The 19,410-nt window shown below is 35.5% G+C and overlaps 2 protein-coding genes across 3 annotated transcripts in view; both read right to left on the bottom strand.

The window, feature by feature from the left end:
* Positions 1-56: 56 nt before the first annotated feature.
* LOC107564971 (four and a half LIM domains protein 2-like) lies at positions 57-1,708 on the bottom strand. Its single transcript, XM_016250161.1, has 5 exons — positions 1,650-1,708; positions 1,271-1,441; positions 576-750; positions 228-397; positions 57-89 (listed from the first exon to the last, which is right to left on the bottom strand). Exons 2-5 carry the CDS (start codon positions 1,427-1,429, stop codon positions 57-59), a joined length of 537 nt encoding a protein of 178 aa, XP_016105647.1. The 5' UTR covers positions 1,430-1,441; positions 1,650-1,708.
* Positions 1,709-13,473: 11,765 nt separating this feature from the next.
* LOC107564944 (alpha-(1,3)-fucosyltransferase 9-like) overlaps positions 13,474-19,410 on the bottom strand; it is a 10,059-nt gene continuing 4,122 nt past the window's right edge. Inside the window, exons 2-3 of one of the 2 annotated variants that reach the window (XM_016250119.1) lie at positions 15,557-15,651; positions 13,474-15,213 (exon numbers count right to left, since the gene is read on the bottom strand). In XM_016250119.1, the coding sequence (XP_016105605.1) occupies positions 13,760-14,839 (1,080 nt within the window). In that variant the 5' untranslated portion in view covers positions 14,840-15,213; positions 15,557-15,651 and the 3' untranslated portion in view covers positions 13,474-13,759. The remainder of the gene's footprint in view (positions 15,214-15,556; positions 15,652-19,410) is intronic. The other variant, XM_016250120.1, reaches the window with a different exon arrangement.

The raw sequence follows: 19,410 nt of genomic DNA, 5'->3' as shown, positions 1-19,410 counted from the left end.
CAAACCTATATGCTTGTTATTTTCCATGCAATTGCATTGACCAGTGGCCAAAGCTTTCAAGGTTCAAAAAAGACCTTCACAAACCTTTTCTATTTGTATTCCACATAAGAAATAAAGTCATATTAGTTTGGTGCAATAAGAGAGTGAGTCATTTTTGGGTGAACTGTAACCGTAATACTGTTTTTCAAATGTCTTATTCCTTCACAAACACAAGGTAAATGACTTACTTTTTTACAAGCACAGCATTGGTAGGCGAATTGCTTCTCAAAACAAGGGACACAGAAGTAATTGTTATCTTTAGGGATGAAAGACTTGGTTCCTATTGGCTGCTGACAGCGTTGACACAGAAAGCATGTCTCATGCCAGCTGTTGCCTTTGTACTCCATTTTTCGTGATCCTAACACATGAGTAGAAGACAACCTTTATACACCGAGATCCTTAATATTTTATTCAACTTAATAAACCACCTATTTTTAATACAAACACATGCTATTGAGATTTTTAGGGGGGGGGGGAATCATTTAGTTACATTTGATTTCTCGAGAAAAGATAAAGAAGAGAACAAAGTGTTCTACCTGGCATGACAGTCTTCTTGCAGGTGTTACACTTTGAGGAATGCTCATGAGAATAGCATTCGGTGCAAAGCATAAGGTCATCTTTAGCAGCAAATGTTTTGTCCACCAATGATCGACTGCACTTGCCGCACGTGAAGCAATTTTCATGCCAGTGCCGGTCTTTGTAGGAGAGATCCTTCATTATGCATGCAGAGAAAGTCTAGTTATAAGATTGCAAATCTGTTTTGACTTTCTGTCACTCATTAATCCTTTATTAATGGATCCTTTTTTACATTTCCAGGGTTCTTAAAAGCGAAAGTCATCATAGTTGGGTAAACATCTATAGTGGTGAATGGATACTACAACAAATATAATTTGTGTTCCCATTTGATCCAAAAGCAAATGAAAAAAATCCATGATAGCATTTCAATGACTTTCCAAAAGAGGAACAAATATTTTGATTAATTACACTGGCCAGAAGGGAGTTTTGAAATGTAATGCCAAGGTACTATGACACAAAGTTTAGTCTTATAAATATGCATTAATTTAAAAAAATGAAAAAGAAAGAAAAACTTTTTTACATAAGTCTGTGAAAAGGGTCCATTGTTCTCACACATTTTTGATTTATGGTTGCATTGTATTAAAAAGTAATTCAATGTCATTTTCAAATATAAATGTGTGAATTATGATGTCAGTAAATGCTTTCTTACGCCTACCTTAGAGTTGCACCCAATTGGCAAAGAACACACTTCACAGCAGTTAGCAAACAGATTCTCATAGCACTTTGTGCAGTATTGGGTGTCCTCTTTTAGGATGTATTTCTTTCCAAGCAAAGTGTCCTTGCAGTAATGGCAGTCAAATCGTTCCATAGACATTGTTGTTTATGTCTTAAAAGCAGTAAACAGAACCATAAAAATGTTACAACATACCAGGCTAAAGCAATCAGGGCGGTGTCATCCACAAAATACGAACGCCTCTTAAAATAGACACAACATGCTAAAATGATGGTCTCTGTAAACAAGGTCCCGGGATCCTAAACCCCCTTTAAGGTATCAGGAGAACAGCTTGCCATCTGTAATAGTGAGTAAAACTCACCTTCAGTGGCTCAATGGGTTTCTAAAGGGGTTGCAGGGTGAGATGGCCAGTGATTGAGGAGTTGCATTAGAATGAGCCTCTATAAATACGATTGCTCTTATTAGCTGAAATCCCTGGGGAGAATGGCCCAGTTGCTGATCTCTGCACCTTTTATGGGAGTCCAATCACAACGCATGCCTTATGGTCAAGATATGTGAATGGTGCCACTGAAATGTTATTCCTTTTGTGTACTCTTAAATCAGTGTTTGGACTTTTGGACAAGTACTTTTTCATTACATATTATTCCTGTAAGAGTTACAGAAATCAGCATTTTAGCTAAATGAATTTGTGTCAAATGAATCTTTAACACATTATCTTCATAGTTACAATACTTCATGTCTCGCATATCAGTGAAATTAGCGATTGCTCTGTCCTCGGATACTGGATATCTTACTGTATCCACATCTGAGCCCTCAAGCAACTGCTGAAGGCTTAGAGAGAGTTGAAAGCTTCTCTGTAACCATTCAAATTGCTTTGGGTTGATTGGACCTCTGATTACAAGAGCTATGCAGCAATTTCCACAACTTAACAGGTCACACACGGGGGGGGTCTGTTAAATATCTTAAATGTAAATGTCATCTAGAGTTGGTTCTTGACATTTACATTTAAGGGATATACCCAGATAACAGGGAACATTCTCAGTACTTTGGCTAACGTTCTGGCGAGGTTCTCTCAAAGTTATGAGCAGACATTCTTCCAGTAAGATTAATAGAACATTCATTCAGAGTTATGTGGTCTTTAATAATGTTCTTATAATGGTAGCATCGTTCATGGAGGGTTTTTTTCTGAAATGTTTTAATTGGATGTTTGACTAACATTTTTTTAATGTTACTACACTCTTAAAAATAAAGGTGCTTCACGATGCCATAGAAGAACCTTTTTGTCTAAATGGTTTCATAAAGAACCTTTAACATCTGAAGAACCTTTCTGTTTTACAAAAGGTTCTTTGGGGCGAAAGAAGGTTCTTCAGATTACAAAAAAAGTAAGAAAGAGATGGTTCTTTAAAGAACCTTTGACTGAATGGTTCTTTGTGGAACCAAAAATGGTTCTTCTATGGCATCGCTTGAAGAACCTTTTGAAGCACCTTTATTTTTAAGAGTGTATGTGGCTCAGAACGTTCAGAGAACATTGCTGTGACAATGTTCTTTTAATGTTCGCATAACCAATAAATAAATAAACATCAACACTGGACGTTTTGAATGTTCAGAGAACATTCAGAGATAACTTTTTCAAAACTAAATATTCTACCACTAAAACAGTAGCACAAAAACTGTATTTATACATTATTCATGAAATGTTTTTTTCTGAAACGTTTTAGTTGAATTTTTAAAAACGTATTATTTTTTAAATGTTACTACATGTTTCAGAACATTTAAAAGTAACTTTCCCATAATGTTTCAATTTCAAATTGGAATGTTCCCTTAATGTTCACATGATCAAAAAACTTTTTTAAAACTTTTAAAATATTTAGAGAACTTTCAGAAAAAACGCTTTCATAACTAAATGGGAAAGTTAGCAAAACATTCCTAGAACATAGTTTTGATTACTGTATATATTAGTGCTGCAGGGATGATGTATTTTTTAGGCCAAAATCCAGACACTGGCATTTTATCACTTCTAGTTCCATCATTGAAGTCAATGGGTTTTTTGAATAGGTTTTTGGTTAAAAAAAGGGTCTGTGGTTTTGTGGTTCACGTTTTATTCTACAACATAAAATACATTAGTAATACTCCTTGTGATTTCTTTTAAGCTTTTACTTGTCTTGAAAAAGGCGGTTGCTAACAAGTAGCTAAATGGGACTGCAGAGGTTTTCAGGGACAGTAAACATTACCATGCCAAACAGGAAAACTCATCTACTCACTAGTCTGCTCTTGCAAACTATTCTAACATAAACTTTCAGGGATTTTTATTTTTAAATAATGACTGAAAGACCTGTCGTTGGAAGCTTGATGGTGGTGACGTTGAAGATTGTATATAGGCTTCATTTGTGAAGATTATCCCGATGAACAAAATGTGTAAGAGTCAAACTTTTGTTGGTCAACTTATTTTCAACAATCTAAAAGCCAATGAAAAAACCCTCATCATTGCAGCAATCTATATATGTGTATGCGGTTGCTAACAAGTAGCTAAATGGGACTGCAGAGGTTTTCAGGGACAGTAAACATTACCATGCCAAACAGGAAAACTCATCTACTCACTAGTCTGCTCTTGCAAACTATTCTAACATAAACTTTCAGGGATTTTTATTTTTAAATAATGACTGAAAGACCTGTCGTTGGAAGCTTGATGGTGGTGACGTTGAAGATTGTATATAGGCTTCATTTGTGAAGATTATCCCGATGAACAAAATGTGTAAGAGTCAAACTTTTGTTGGTCAACTTATTTTCAACAATAATCTAAAAGCCAATGAAAAAACCCTCATCATTGCAGCAATCTATATATGTGTATGTATATATATATATATGGCATCAGGCTGTAAACCCTTTTTGTTCTACATGAAGTGTAAGAATTTAAGGCCTACTGTATAACTTTCAAAATTCAAACTTATTTTAAACATTCAGACAAGTTTGCTTTTCTGTATTTCTTCTGTTGCTGTAATGCTTTTGCAACGCTTGCAATAATCTAATATATAAATGTATCGAACTGTAATGAACAGACCAGTTTCGTTTGCAGTATTTTGCACTTGACACTTGAGCTGCATCCAACTAATTAGCAATCTCTGAGTCTCTGAGTTTGTAGTCATATCATTTATCAAGAGGATGAGAGAAATTAGATCGGTGCAAAAATAGCTCAGAAGGTCAGCAGTTAAAGAACTTAATCCATCATGCATGCGCATAGGGAGGTCAGTCTATTAGAGAAAGCAGTGATCAATACTACCTTAGACTTTCTGCAGTTTCTGGCTCACATCGTCTGTCTTAATGAATGAAGGGAAAAACACATTCATTGCTTGGCAATTTATTCAGTATGATTCTTCTTTGCAAAAGTGTCTCGTAAAGTGAAGTGTCCTGGATGCCAAAAGGGACAGTTTGGAGAACCGCATACCACAATTACGTAACTCTTGACAGCAGTATTTGGAGTCTCATTATCTGTCCTAAGCATTCATGTCTGTCTTTTCGTTCTCTTTACCAGGTGTCAACATGACCTGCTAGATGTTTGATTTGATGAACATCCATCACCAGGGGTTTTTAGCTCAGAGCACGGCTGTTGCAACCACTAGATTAATCTCCAACTGCGCACCTAGCAGCTCGTCTCAGAACAAACAAACATGCACAGACTTTCGGTTGCTAGGCATCCCAGAGCATGCAGCACGTTTGACTGAAACTAGACAAGTGAGTCAGAGTAAAATGTGTGTATATTTATGTGTTTGTGTGATTGGAGAGATTAAGAGAGGAAGTGTTGGAAAAGAAAAATATCTTTAACCTGAACTATGAATAGATGGAATCTTTTAAATAAAGTAATCAGAATTACAAAGTAGCATGTAGCTAATGTGTCTCTGTTGTAATAAATCACTAATATTTCTGGACTTTTTGCGATTTTGTTGAAGTGGAGGAATGGCAGCAAATGATGGGGATGTGTGGCCAGAAACATATTTTACACAAGTACCTGAACGCACGCACTTTTAGATTTGCTTGACGTGTAAGTGCATCCCAAAATATATCAGAATGCAATTTTAATACAATGCATTTGCATTGATTCTACTTCTACAGTCAGTTTACTCTTCCAGATCAACTTCTTTCATGGTGGAGCAATTATTAATCCAATAACAAGAAACTCATCAACACTTTTATTCCTAGCTACCAGAATTTTGGCATATTTGATTTAATAGCAGAGATATTTGAAATTGATTCTACTGCCCCTTACTGAGGTTTGTTACGGCCACAGTAATGCAATAACACAGTTGGCAGTGTTATTTTAGCATTTATTATTATACTGCATTAGCTTTTATTATTATATTATTATTTTTCATTTTAGCAATTTTGTTATGTGCTTTTGTCATTAGTATTTTTTCTGTTTAGCTTTGATTTAATTATTTTTTGTTTAGTTTTACTTTTTATTTAGTACTTCAACTTACTCTTATTTATTTTGTTTAGTTGCCAAGTCAACATTTCTAATTTTCATTTCAGGTTTTTATATAATATTTTGTTTTAGGATTCATCTCATAGTCATCTAATGTTTAAAGTTTTCTATCTAATATTTCTGTTTTATTTTATTTCGGCTTTATTTCAATTACCAAAAACAGTTTTAGTCAACAATAACAACCCTGACAGCTGGGTCCACAAATCTGAGACCACATTGAAAATCTGATATTTAAAATCCAGTTTAAAAAATGTATTAAATAAAAATAAATAAAAAATGTAAGATGAAGGAAAAATTTTTTAAATAATAAAAATATATTTAATAAAATAAACATAAAATAAAGTTCTTTGAAAATCTTTTTGTTATGGTCATAATTTCTAATAAAAACATTAACATTAAATGAGAAAATGCAAAATATAAGCATTTTCACTTAGTGGTCTCAAAAGAACAGTGCATTCCAATGCATTGGCCAAATATTTAACAACTTTAAATAACTTTAACAAATGTTTTTTTTCTCCCCTTTTACAAATGTCAGAAACAATAACCACATCTTACAATCATACTTACCAACAGTCTATTTAATCTGTTGTGACACATAAGCATTTTCACTTAGTGGTCTCAAAAGAACAGTGCATTCCAATGCATTGGCCAAATATTCATGCGCACATTTGCTAACTTTAACAAATGTTTTTTTTCTCCCCTTTTACAAATGTCAGAAACAATAACCACATCTTACAATCATACTTACCAACAGTCTATTTAATCTGTTGTGACACTGCTGTAAAATCTGCTGATCTGACACTGATTATGAGAAGGCATCTCTTCAGCTACATCATTCTCACACATTCTACTCAGGACTAAGATGTTTAACAAAGTGTTAACAGCATAAGTGGAGTCATTGGGTTGAGATCAGGTGGTCTTCACAGCAATAAGTGGTCTCACACCATTCAGTTTCTCTGAGTTGAAGATTGCCTTTCGCAGCTGCCCCGAGCAGGAAAGGATCAGCAGAAATCTCAGTTGGAAATAAGATAGGCTTGGTGGACAAAGAGACAAAGAGGCAAAATACAAACCCTATGATCTTGCAGAACCGTACACCCCTTAAGGGACCCTGAGGCGCTCTCTTGGCAATGCCCAGGCAGGAATGGCTGGACAAGGTGACAGGAAATGTCATAAAAGCTGATTTAACCCAGTCAAAGTCTTTATGATATTCTGGACTCTAGTTATAATTATCTAGCCAGAATTTTGGCTGTTTTATTATATTTAACTAAAACTTGAAAGAAAACTTTAACTGAAATAAAATAAAATATAAAACAACTTATTTTATTTAATCTTGCTGCCAAGGCAACATTTCTCATTTTCATTTAGTTTAACTAGTGTACTAAAATAACTAAAACTTAAATACAATTTTATCGACATCGGCAAAAAATGGCAAAAATACAACAAATTTACTAAACCTACAATGAAAACAATACTAAAACTAAAATAAAAAATATAAACAGAAAATATAAAAATAAAAACGAATTCAAAACATGAATAAAATTACATTGGTTTTGAGAAAATGAATTGCTAATGTACATAATTATTTTATTTTATTTATCATTTGTGATTTTGGAGAATCCTGAAGCAATTGTCTATAGCTAAAGCAAACATTTATTTTATTTATGAATTCCTAATGAATATGCCGCCAAGCGATCCTCTAGAGAAATAAAATGGCTTTAAATTTCATGGGTAGATTTCATTGCATTGCGGCAGCAGTACTTGAGATGGTATTGTGTAAAATCTGCTCACTGATCTAAATGATTTTGTTGATCAGATCTTTAAATATCCCAGTCCAGAACAGAATTTAATTCTTAAGCTCTGTCCAATATGGATTTATACACTGATTATATTCTGGTCCTCTATGCCCACGCAAACATACACGCAAACAAAAACACATTCCCACTTCAACATAATACTGAAATATGTAGCAACTGGATGAACTTTACCACCTCATTTGGCATATAGCCTGAACAACTGTCAGTCCTATTGTTTTGAGGAACAGGATAAGACTGCGTCACCTTAGTGGGTTCAGAAGGATAATTCCAAATGCCAGAGTATCAACACAGAGAGGTCACAACAACAGCGAGGGATTTGATGGCCTGCACACCAAACTGCCCCTTTGGTGTCATCATTCAGCATACAGTGGATTTGGTGGGCTATTTTTACCTTTGCACTTATGCAAAACACTTGCATGATTTGTAGCAAACAAGGTAGGAGTTCTGTGAAACACGATAAACAGCTCAATGACTTGCAGAAGCAACCTAAAATGGCATGGTTGCTTCAGCAAATGCGTTTTTATCTCACGGTTACTTTTGTTGCAGTTTATGGTATTATTTTCAACCGTGATAGAGCATTAATCTTTAAGTGTCACTTGCTAAACACTTTATTAACGAACTGCAGCAAAAAGTACAATAGCTAGCATAATAAAACATTAGCAGATTCGCATTCACCTATAGTTCAGATAAAAGTGCTTTTAGAGCAAAACCTGGATATTTAATTTGAGAGCCTTATATCATTTTGCAGAAATGTCACTACAGGCATGTTTTTCCAATTAGCCTGGGTTGGTTTTCTGAAGTAATAAGACAATGTGTAATGTTTAATGTTTAAAAAACAAATCTGGAATTTAGTCATATTTAAGAGTTACTTTTTTAATTTTGAGTTGCACTGATTTCGAAGCCAGAGAATAACAGCTTAAATTTGGGTTGTATGGCTTCAGACGACTTGGTATACGTAGTTTTACAAGTCATATGTACTACTTTTGTGGTATTTATTTATTTATTTTGATTTATTTTTTATTAGCTTAATCCCAATGAACTATTTGGGTTCATATTATGGCAAAATGTAACATTTTGGATAAATTTAACAATTAATTTAATATATGGGGGAGTAAATAATTGGTTGTTGAATTATTCCTTATTTTTTTTCACACTTGAAGTCAGGATGGGAAGCAAAATGTTCTGTGAACGTAATTTAATTTTCATCTCTTTATTTTACTAACAGACATCTAGAGTAAATCATTTGGCAAATAACAATGTTTTGGCAATTAACATTGCAATGAATAGTTCTATACACCCTCAAGTTCCTCAGCACAATAGGAATGTGGGCCATTTTGCATTAGAGTCCATAATGCATAGAGGAGATATCATACCCGATGCCGGCGTCGGTGCGACCAGCCTACATGTGAGTCAGCAGGGGCTCTGAGTCAGACACCGCTAACACACTTTAAAGGGTACCAACATTTTGTGCACAGGAACAATTAACATTGCAATGAATAGTTCTATACACCCTCAAGTTCCTCAGCACAATAGGAATGTGGGCCATTTTGCATTAGAGTCCATAATGCATAGAGGAGATATCATACCCGATGCCGGCGTCGGTGCGACCAGCCTACATGTGTGAGTCAGCAGGGGCTCTGAGTCAGACACCGCTAACACACTTTAAAGGGTACCAACATTTTGTGCACAGGAAATAAAGATACAGAGGTGAAGAGAGAGAGAGAGAGAGAGAGAGACCACAAGTCAGTAATTATGGTCAGTAAGTAAATAAGCAATCGCTGATTCACTTTGTACAGCAAGATGAAACAATAAACAGTTCATTCTTTTTTCCACAGTTCACATTTTTAGTCACAATACATCTTTGTACTGTCATCAGTTCAATATATCACACTTGAGAATGAAAGAAACTTTTAGCTTTTAGGTTTTCCAGTCCAACAGTATTCAAAAGACTAGTTCCTAATCCCAAAAACGGTATGGATGTTCATTGTGGAAACTGCTTTAGAGACAGAAAATGGCCTCTCAATAACACTGCCATCTTTGTCTTCAGTAGGAGACTTTTCTTCCTCGGTGCAAAGGCTCAGAGAGGGCTTATTTTGTCTGTCTCATTTCAGTGCTTCATCCCCGTGGCATTCGCTACAGTTTTGAGATCGTTCAACAATACTGCTATTTACAATGCCTAAAGAGCATTCACGGCAAACCGATTATCTTTGACAAACACTGATCTGAGACGTGTCGTGGAGCTTGTGTTACTACACATCATCTCGATTTTCCTCAAAGTTTATATAAAAAAGTCTGGCTTTTTGGGCACATTTGAGTAATATACAGATGGACATTGTTAAAATAGCACTTTTTTTTCAAAACGTATGGTCCCACATGAATACAAAAGATAAAAACCCAGGCATGAACTATTTAACCGCTGATGTTACAGTTAATACAGTATGTTCAATTCGACAGACACTGGAACACAACAACAACAATAACTTACAATCATGTGTGCTTCAGACATCAAAACAACAAGAATATACATGTGATTCAAGACTCGTGAGTGCCTGGGCCTGGAAATGATTGATAATCCTTATAAACAAAATGTGTACTACAAATATCATCAATTAAAGTGTGCTTTATCACATAAGCAGTGTAAAAATCATTTTCTTAATCGCTTTTGTCTTGGTCTTTTGTCTCCAGTAAAAATATGTAAACATCCTTAAAAGTTACATTTGCTTGAGGTACAAAATAGTGTATGATAAGAGGAACTATATATAATATAATACAGAATATATAATAGTTTAGAATCTACCAAATGCATTTCAGTAGTTCAAACAGTAGAGCATGGTGCTTGCAACGCCAAGGACAGGGGTTCGATTCCCAGGATACAATGTATACCTTAAATGCATGTAAAAGCATCTGCCAAACGCATAAATGTACCCTTTGACCTATTATTATTATTATTTAAGGATAAATCTAGCTAAATGTAATGCTTAAAATGAGTAGAAATATATTTTGGCACATTGTTTTGTCTTTATTTAAATGGATAGTTCACCCAAATATGACAATTTGGAAGCTAGGAGGGTGAATAGATTTTTGGGTGAACATTAACATTAAACATAAAATTCTCAAAATCATGTTTGATTTATACTTAAAACATTACAGAAGAAAATAAAAGGAAAAATCTTGTCTTACACAATATTTCTTCTCAGGTAAAAAAAAAATATTGTTCTAAGGATGTTCAGATTTTTTTATTGGAGATAAGACAAAATATTAAGAACATGATTTTTTTTCAGTGAGAGTATCAGCAGCTCAGTCTGTGATCCACAGCTGAAAACGTTCTCATTGATCAATAATAAAACTCTTCAATCTCATCTAATATTAGACTGACTACATGTATGTGAGCACATCTAAAACAGTCCTTCACCATTAAATGAAAGCCGATCTGATAAATGGAATGACCTGAATCCCAAAGATAAAAGATCAGAAGCATCACTTTTGAGAAAGAAAACTTTGGCAGCAAACAAATCTTCTAAGTTTCCATCTGAAGCAACTTCAGAATTAGAAAAGCGAGTCATTATGCTTCTCACATTATGATTTCATACATCTTGTACATCCGAGCACGTCGAAACATTTGGCAACATTTGGAAAAGAGTCTTCTGCATTCCTGTGAATATAGCACCACCCACACATGACTGTATGTATATTAGCCTCCTGCTATTGATTCAACATTTCACTGTTAAACAAAAGTGACATTTAGAAGACAGAACTTCACAGTACACATTGATACTTCACAGTATCACATATCCAAGCCATGTACGCTACTTAACAGTGATATTATCAGCAGTTATTCAGTACCGTAAAACATTATCAGCAAGGACGCACTTCTGGCATGGTTGTTGTTTTTCAGTAGCAAAGTCAGTAATTACTGTGAGTACTGGTTACTGTGGTGTTCAATATGGTATGGTAAAATATGGATGCGCAAAACAACATCCAAAACCATGGAAATAAAAGGCAGGTTGTCTCAAAATGCATACACATTACATTTACAATACATTGACATTTTGCACAACATAAGTTCTGTAAACACTGCATAGATGACTCTAGCACTAACGTTTTCACAATAACCAATGATATAAATAAAGCATAAAAATCTCAGTAGTGGGCACTCGTGTCCCCCGTCCCTTTAGGAGTCGGGTGCAGAACCTGGCGAGTGCTAAGAGAACTGTTTGTTTACCATCCATTTACATCCGGCTCTGAGGCTGGACTAATGATGTTCTTATGTGTTTCGCTTGTTGATGAACCATTGACTGAAGTTCTGGTTTCTCCCTTGTGATGTGGGCTTTTTCATGTACTCTCAGTGGTCTGGATGCCCCCTTATCAGGGTTTTTCAAGTACGCAGCCCCCTTAGCTCTTTTCTAGCCGTCTCCCCTTTTAGGGTTTTAAGTAGATGGTCTACTTCACTTTACCCCTTAAGCTTAGTCAGGTAGTAGGGGTGGGCTGCCCCACCCCCTTCCTACAGGGATTTTAAGTGCATGCTGCTTTGGCTCATTGTAATATAGCCTTCTGAGGATAGCTGTGTTCTTAGATTGGTTAATGGGATGTCCCTCCTGTTTGGCTGGGTTCTCCATTTTTCTGAGTTATGTTAGTGGCCCCAGGTGTCAGTGGCTTGCCCCCTTTCTGAGGGAAGGTTTGGTGTATGTCTGTCGCTTCCCTTGGTGCTCTCTCACCAGGTGAACAGGCATGCACGTGGCATGGAATAGATGGCATTCCGTTCCCAATAGTGTTCGCTAGAGGTCGCAACGCGATTTCCCTAGAAGGGGAACGTCTCAGGTTATGCATATAACCATGGCTCCTCGAGAGGGATTGAGATGCTGCGTCCCCTCACCATGCCTAGGGCTTGCCTATTTACACGTCTCCTTCAGACAACTAACTTGGTGACGTATTCAGCAGGCTCCCTCTTATACTTCCAGGCAACCGCCTGTGACGTCCCAGGCTACATGGGCCAATGGGATTGGAGTTGTTTCACATGTGCTTCAGACACTGGTCTTGCTGGCAGCAGTCCCATAGTCTCCGCTATAGGACGCAGCGTATTCTTCTCTCTCTCTGGGAACCATGGTTACATGCGTAACCCGAGACGCTTTAAAGCAATATTTCACACAAAGATTCTGTCATCATTTAGTCACCCTTGTGTTGTTTCAAATCTGTATGGCTTACTTTTTCTGCAGAACACAAATTAAATTACTTTTGTGTGTTATTTTGGACCCCATTGACTTTCACTGTTCTGGAAAAAACTATGGAAGCCCGTCTCCTCAAACTCATAAACTCTGACTGTTTTTTTTTGCAAGTTTACATCTCTCACTTCTTCGTTTATACAGCATCTCGCAATTCAAACTTTGTTTCTCAGAATTCTGAGTTTATGTCTCAGTTGTTTTTTTGTTTCCACAGAAGAATGAAAAATTAAATAATTGTGACTTTTTATCTCTCAGTTCTGACCTTTCTCTTGCAATTACAAGTTTATATCTCATAATTCTGACTTTTCTCAGAACTATCAGATAAAAAGTCACAAAATGTTGAAACACTCTTCAAAATTTCTTATTTTATGTTCCTCAAAATAAATAAAGTCCTACAAGTTTGGAACAACATGAGGCTGTGTAAATGATTTTTGGGTGAACTGTCCCTTCAAATGCAAATTGTGCATTTTGGTCAAAATCATCTTTCTCAATAAATATATACATATTAAACTCTAAAATGCATGATTTGCATCTAAAATATAATTTACAAAATATATTTTTCTGTATGTTTGTGTGTGTGTGTGTGTGTGTGTGTGTGTGTGTGTATGTTCCACAGAAGAAAGAAAATCATACAGGATTAGAACGACAAGTACGTGTGTAAATGACAGAATTTCTGTTTTTGGGTGAAATATCCTTTTAAACGCTTTTTGTGCATTTTGGTCAAAATCAGCTTTCCAAATAAATACATACTTATTAAACTCTAAAATGCATAATTTGCATCCAGATTAATAAACACATGAAACCGAACATGAAATAAATATACATCTACATTGGGACATTTTACAAAAATATAAATCTGCAAGTGCTCACAACAGACCCTCATTTGAATTAAGTTACATGTACACGAAGCTCTTATTGTCAAGCAACTTTCATTAAGCTGGTCCAGTGGTTCAGTTGTGGATTAACCCCAGTACCATTTGTCGAGTTTGTTAATTGTTTTGTACTCATTGTGCCTTCTAATGTAATCGCAAGCCAGACAAGTGTGTTCAGCCCAGAAGTATGCCTTTTTCACCTTAAAGTGTTTACGCCAGTCAAAGTACTTCAGGTAAAGCTCCTCATTTTTGTCAAGGAACAGGAGGTAATCAGCCAGCTCCTTTGGAGACGGGAAGTCATCGACGTGGATAAAAGCATTTCCCTGCACGAAGTTCTGATAGTTCTCCCTTGGTGGTCCGAGCACCACGGGTACAGTGCCGACGGAAAGCGGGTTGTACAATTTCTCAGTGATATAGTCTTTGTGAATTGAGTTCTCAAATGCCAAATAAAATTTACAGCTTGCAATTGTAGGGAAATAGTCCTGGTCGGAAATGTACTCACCAAATGCTTGTCCGTATGCATGAACCTCGATGTGCTTGTATAGTTCATTGTAGTATTTCACTCTGACGTGGTCTGGGTTCCAATTGCTGACGATCCAACAAATCAGCTTGTTCTTGCTTGGTGGCACGAAGTCCTCATCTCCTTGGGCTGCGACAATCGATCCATAAGGCACTTCTATATCAGCATCCTGTCGATAGTTTAGAGTTAAATTAAACAAGTTTTCAATTCCAGGTAACTGAGATGAATGTGAAGGTGATTCGAAGTTCATCCAAATCCATCTCTGCAACGTGGGCCGATACGTCGGTGGGATGTTGGACAGGTCACTGGTGATGTCCCTGTGATGTATGACCACGGCGTCAGATTTGTTGTAAAGGTTTCGGTCTGCAGTGATGAAGCAGCCATCGATACTGAACAAAGAGCTGCAGACGTTCAGGTCGTAGGTTTCACCAAAAGGCCAAAGCCAGACCAGGATGGTGGTCTGGTTCTGTTCACTTCTGGTGGAAAGGAGGCTCTTCACTCGGGCTGTGGATGTTTCTGACTCGGCCGGGCCTGACAACCAGCTCGTAGATGGTTTGATGTACATTAAAAACAAAGTCACAAAGCATCCTAATAAAAAGATACCAAGCAGGAGGGGTCGTAGGATTCTGTAAGTTGGTGCAGATGGCATACTCTCGCCTTTAAAGAGGAAGTAGATGAAGATCAAAAGGCAAAAAACAAAAGGTTATAGGTCATTATATTAAACAGCTGCCTATAGACCTTACTCAAGGTAATGCCAAATTTAATTTTTGACAGTAATGAAAACAAAGCTGTAAGGGATAGAAGAACAGTGCATTCAATTTATTGTACTATTGTTTAACAACATACCGACTATTCAGCTGAAGAAACGTCTTTCTGTAAAACTCAGTAGACAAAATCTCCATAAAACAGTTTTAAAAGTTGTGAGTTGGAAAAATGACTTGATGTAGGAACTTTATACAGTGCGTGCCATTTGCAGTATATATGTTGAGGTGTCTCATCCATCAGATGATTATATGTGCACTACTGTAACGAAGATAAACATAAAACGCATAAAAATCCTAGACTTTATGTAATGAGGCATTTACATGTCTAGGACGTTTAACTGTACAAGTGCACTTGAGATTAAAATGCTGGCTGGTTTACACATTGAAATCACGTGATTAGTAGAATACATATATATATATATATATATATGTATATATATATATATATATATTTACATCTTCTTCAAAGAGATCAGTTTATGGAATAGTAGTTCATTATTTAGAGAGAATAAAACTATGATTAATATATTTAACATGACTAACTAATCACAAGCACTGTGAATTCCAATGTAAATGCAAAGAAAATAATCTTAAAAATTCACCTGACAGATTTGCTGATATCCAGAAGGTAAAATGATTGTATGTTCCGGGTTCTTCTTTTTATTACCAGAATAATGTCAGTCTTAAAATCAAAGGTCTTCTCATGAGGGGAAAAAGACAGAAAATAGATTGCATCACTGTTCAATCAATATCAACTGGTAGATGTCAAGAATTTTAAGGAATAAAGCTGCAGACTGACTATAAAATTGAATATCAAATAACACTTTGTGTAGAAAGGGTGTGAACAAACATTTTAGACTGGGGGGATCCAAATCTGAAAGCTTAAGATTTTGTCATTGAAAACTCCATATTGTTTGATCACTGTTTAGAATATTTAGGGAGATGCACCTCCCTCATTGTCTCTGGTGGTCCTGGGCCTTTTTGTGAGATTGTATACTCAAAAATAATTCTGGATCATTACAAGAACAATTAGACAATCAGTTTTACACATGGGAACACTGCCATCTTCAGGATGTCAACAGATAATAATTTATATAAAATTTTCACCTTGGCAAGATGTTAAAATGAGCTAACAGTTTTAGGATCTAGAAACACTAGATTTTGTTTTCTGAATACATTCCCGGAACAGAATCCAAAATCTTTTTCTTTCCATCCTTCTTTTTTCTTTTTAAATGAAAACCATGGGACTACTATAATGCAATACAATTTCCAGTCTTTCTTAAAACCACACTGCACATAACATCCAAATTCTTCAAAAGTGAACCAATGACTTCAAGAGGCTATAAAAAAACATTAGTATCAAAATACACCATTAAAAATCAAATAAACATTCAATTAACTTATTCAATGAACTTCAATGGACTAAATCAACAGCTCAATTAACTGTACAATTTCACAGGGACATCTGCCAATAAAAAAAAATCTTCACAGCTTCCTCTTAATATCACCCTGTTCTGTTAAACTATAGTAATTGTGCTAGTCTGACACATATAAGCAAATTAATAATTCAATTAACAACCAATGAGTCACATATCTTTCTATTAACTTTCACAGCAACATTTCACAATAAGGTTCCATTTGTTAACATTAGTTAATTGCATTAGATAACATGAACTAACAATGAGACATACTTCTACTTATTAAAATCAAAAGTTGTATCTGTTAATATTATGTCATGGACTTGAGATTTAATGAACTAACAATGAATAGTTGTCATTTTAACAAGGAATAATAGATACTATAACAAATGTATCGCTCATTGTTAGGTAATATCAGTTGATGCATTAAATAACGTTAACTAATGTAACCTCATTGCAATTTGTTACCACTTTTACATTGCACAGGTATGCGGACTAAAAAAGGCATGTATGGATCTCAGGAAGTAAAGCAACATGACAATAAAATGATTTGGGATTCTTATATGCCAGTGTTCTCAGGTGCAGCCCGTGAGATATATCCCATCTAACACATCTGTTACTCATTCATCTCATATTCATAATGCATTTCGGCTGTAGGGTTTTACACACGCGTTACACAACACAACACTGTTGGCTGAGAAATAAGCTTTGTTTTTCGTCTCTGCAGTGTCCATTCGCTATTAATCCACGTGTGGACACACGGAAGAGCTGTTTAAAAGGTTTATCAGTGCATTTGTGACTCAATCATCTCATATCACAGCAAAAGCTGTAAAAGAGCGGACACAGACGAGGCTTCTGGGAAATAGATTATACACCTGTTAAATCAAACATTGCTCACATCCAGTACATAATCAAATATAATTATGTTAATGGATATTTATTTCTCAAAGTTTACAAACTTTGGCCAATAATCAGCTATTTAAAGGTCCTGAGGGGAGAGTCTTTTAATTGGCAAAGTGTTTGGCATTTCATATCCTGTTTCCTAACTGCTAACTGTATATATTTACATATTTTTGGCCAACAATACACATATGATGCATGATTTTATTAAAGTAAACGAAGATCACAGAGGTTGCATCCCAGTCAGCAAACAAATTTGGCCCAGATTTGGCATGCATCTGGCACAGCTGGCATTCATCTGGCACTGGCATACAGCATGTGGGCCAAACATGGCCCAGGTTTGGCAAAGATGGTACCGGGTTTAAGACACCACACAAGACATGGGCCAGATGTCAAATGTAGTATTTGGCCCAGATGTCAAATATAGATATGTGGGCCACATAAGTATGGCCGATCTTGACCCACTTGAATCCATTTCAAATATTTTTGAGCAAAATCAAAATAATCAAAATGTTATCCCATACAGAAAGGTTATATATTCACATATATGTGAAACACTGTTAAATATATTGAAATATATTTAGAAAATGCATAACATAAAGCGCATGTTGCGTGTTTAATTATGTGTTTACATCTATGTGAAATTATATTCATGTCTCATATGATATTATATGATATATGATATTATTTCTTATATTATAGAATAGTATATCCTGTTGTTATATATATATATATACAGTATATATGTGTGTGTGTGTGTGTGTGTGTGTATATCCTCCTGAGACCCAGCTATGGAGTTTTTGCCTCTGTAGTGGACATTATATTTTAGTGAATTTCTCTGAGAACTCACATGTCACAGTACTGCTTTCATATTCTCATTCAATTTACAGTTTGATGTAGGCCTACTATCCACTTAAACAATACATGATGAAGTTTCAAGACATTTTAATTTACTTTTATGTACTATTTATCTAAATGCGTAACTTTGATGTGTTTTAATGTGCGCGCGCGTTGAGCATTCAAATCGCATTTAAACTGGAGCGGAAGGAGTTACCATGGAAACAAGGCGTCGACTCACTCAGCTCTTCATTGGTCGACATTTTATTCCATAACGTTACACAGTTTTGATGCTGTTTTATGTCTGATGATCGTGTTAGATTACATGTGGAAGCATCTGTTGTTTCGGTTTCTTCTTCACTTGTGTTTTTTGGAAATTCTGTACAGAAGATGTGTACTAGCGCCCCCTACCGTATAACAATGAAAACACGGATTCTAGGAACACAAGTATAGCTCAAATATATTTAGACTAAGTATAAGTCAAGTATACTTAAATGTAATTTTAAGTATATTTCTGAGCAGTACATAAAGCCCATTTCTGAGAAGTACATAAAAAGTAGACTAAAAGTATACTTTCCTATTTTTAGTTTAAAAGAAGTATACTAATAGCACACTTGAATAAACGTATTTTTCGTAAGGGTAGTTATAGAGGCTAACTATTAGAGGTAAGCTAACTATAGATTTGAGCTCTTATTAATGAAAGTTTGAGCTTTTAATCACATTTTATGTGTAGATGAGCGTTTCTGATAGTTTGTAAATGTTTTGCTGGTACTTTGTCAATAGATAAATGGAAGTAACTATAAGCTAATTAATTTCACCTAAAAGTCTGCACTGTGGGGTCAATCGGTGACGTCACTTACATGAACTAATGGGCTGAAACTATTTCAAACACGTTTTGAGCTTACATTGCAAACAAATTTTGATCAATTGTAATGATTTCAGGAGCGTCAGAAAAAACCCTAAAACAGGGGAAGTTACAAGAAAATTTGTAATGGGGGCTGCTGACAGAGATACAGGAAACAGGTGATCTGAGAAATCTTATTAAATAACTTTATGCATTTTTGACAATATATTTCAACGATATCATCATGCATCTGTAAAACCTAAAAATGTGAATTCTGGTATCTTAAGATTTTTTTGTTATGTTTTGTATATTTTTATTTCTCTTTTCTGCATTTCACCTCTGCTGTAGTTAGTTTATTTCTAATAAACCTGGCATATATGTATAATACATATTGTTGGCTATGTGACATATTGTTCCTATATACTTCCATGCTGATGGCCGTGCTGCAGAACTAGAG

The sequence above is a fragment of the Sinocyclocheilus grahami genome, unplaced genomic scaffold (genome assembly GCF_001515645.1).
Source record: "Sinocyclocheilus grahami isolate Dianchi unplaced genomic scaffold, SAMN03320097.WGS_v1.1 scaffold972.1, whole genome shotgun sequence".
NCBI lineage: Eukaryota > Metazoa > Chordata > Actinopteri > Cypriniformes > Cyprinidae > Sinocyclocheilus > Sinocyclocheilus grahami.
Note: the sequence above shows the minus strand (reverse complement) of the source record. Positions and strands in the feature narration are given on the sequence as shown.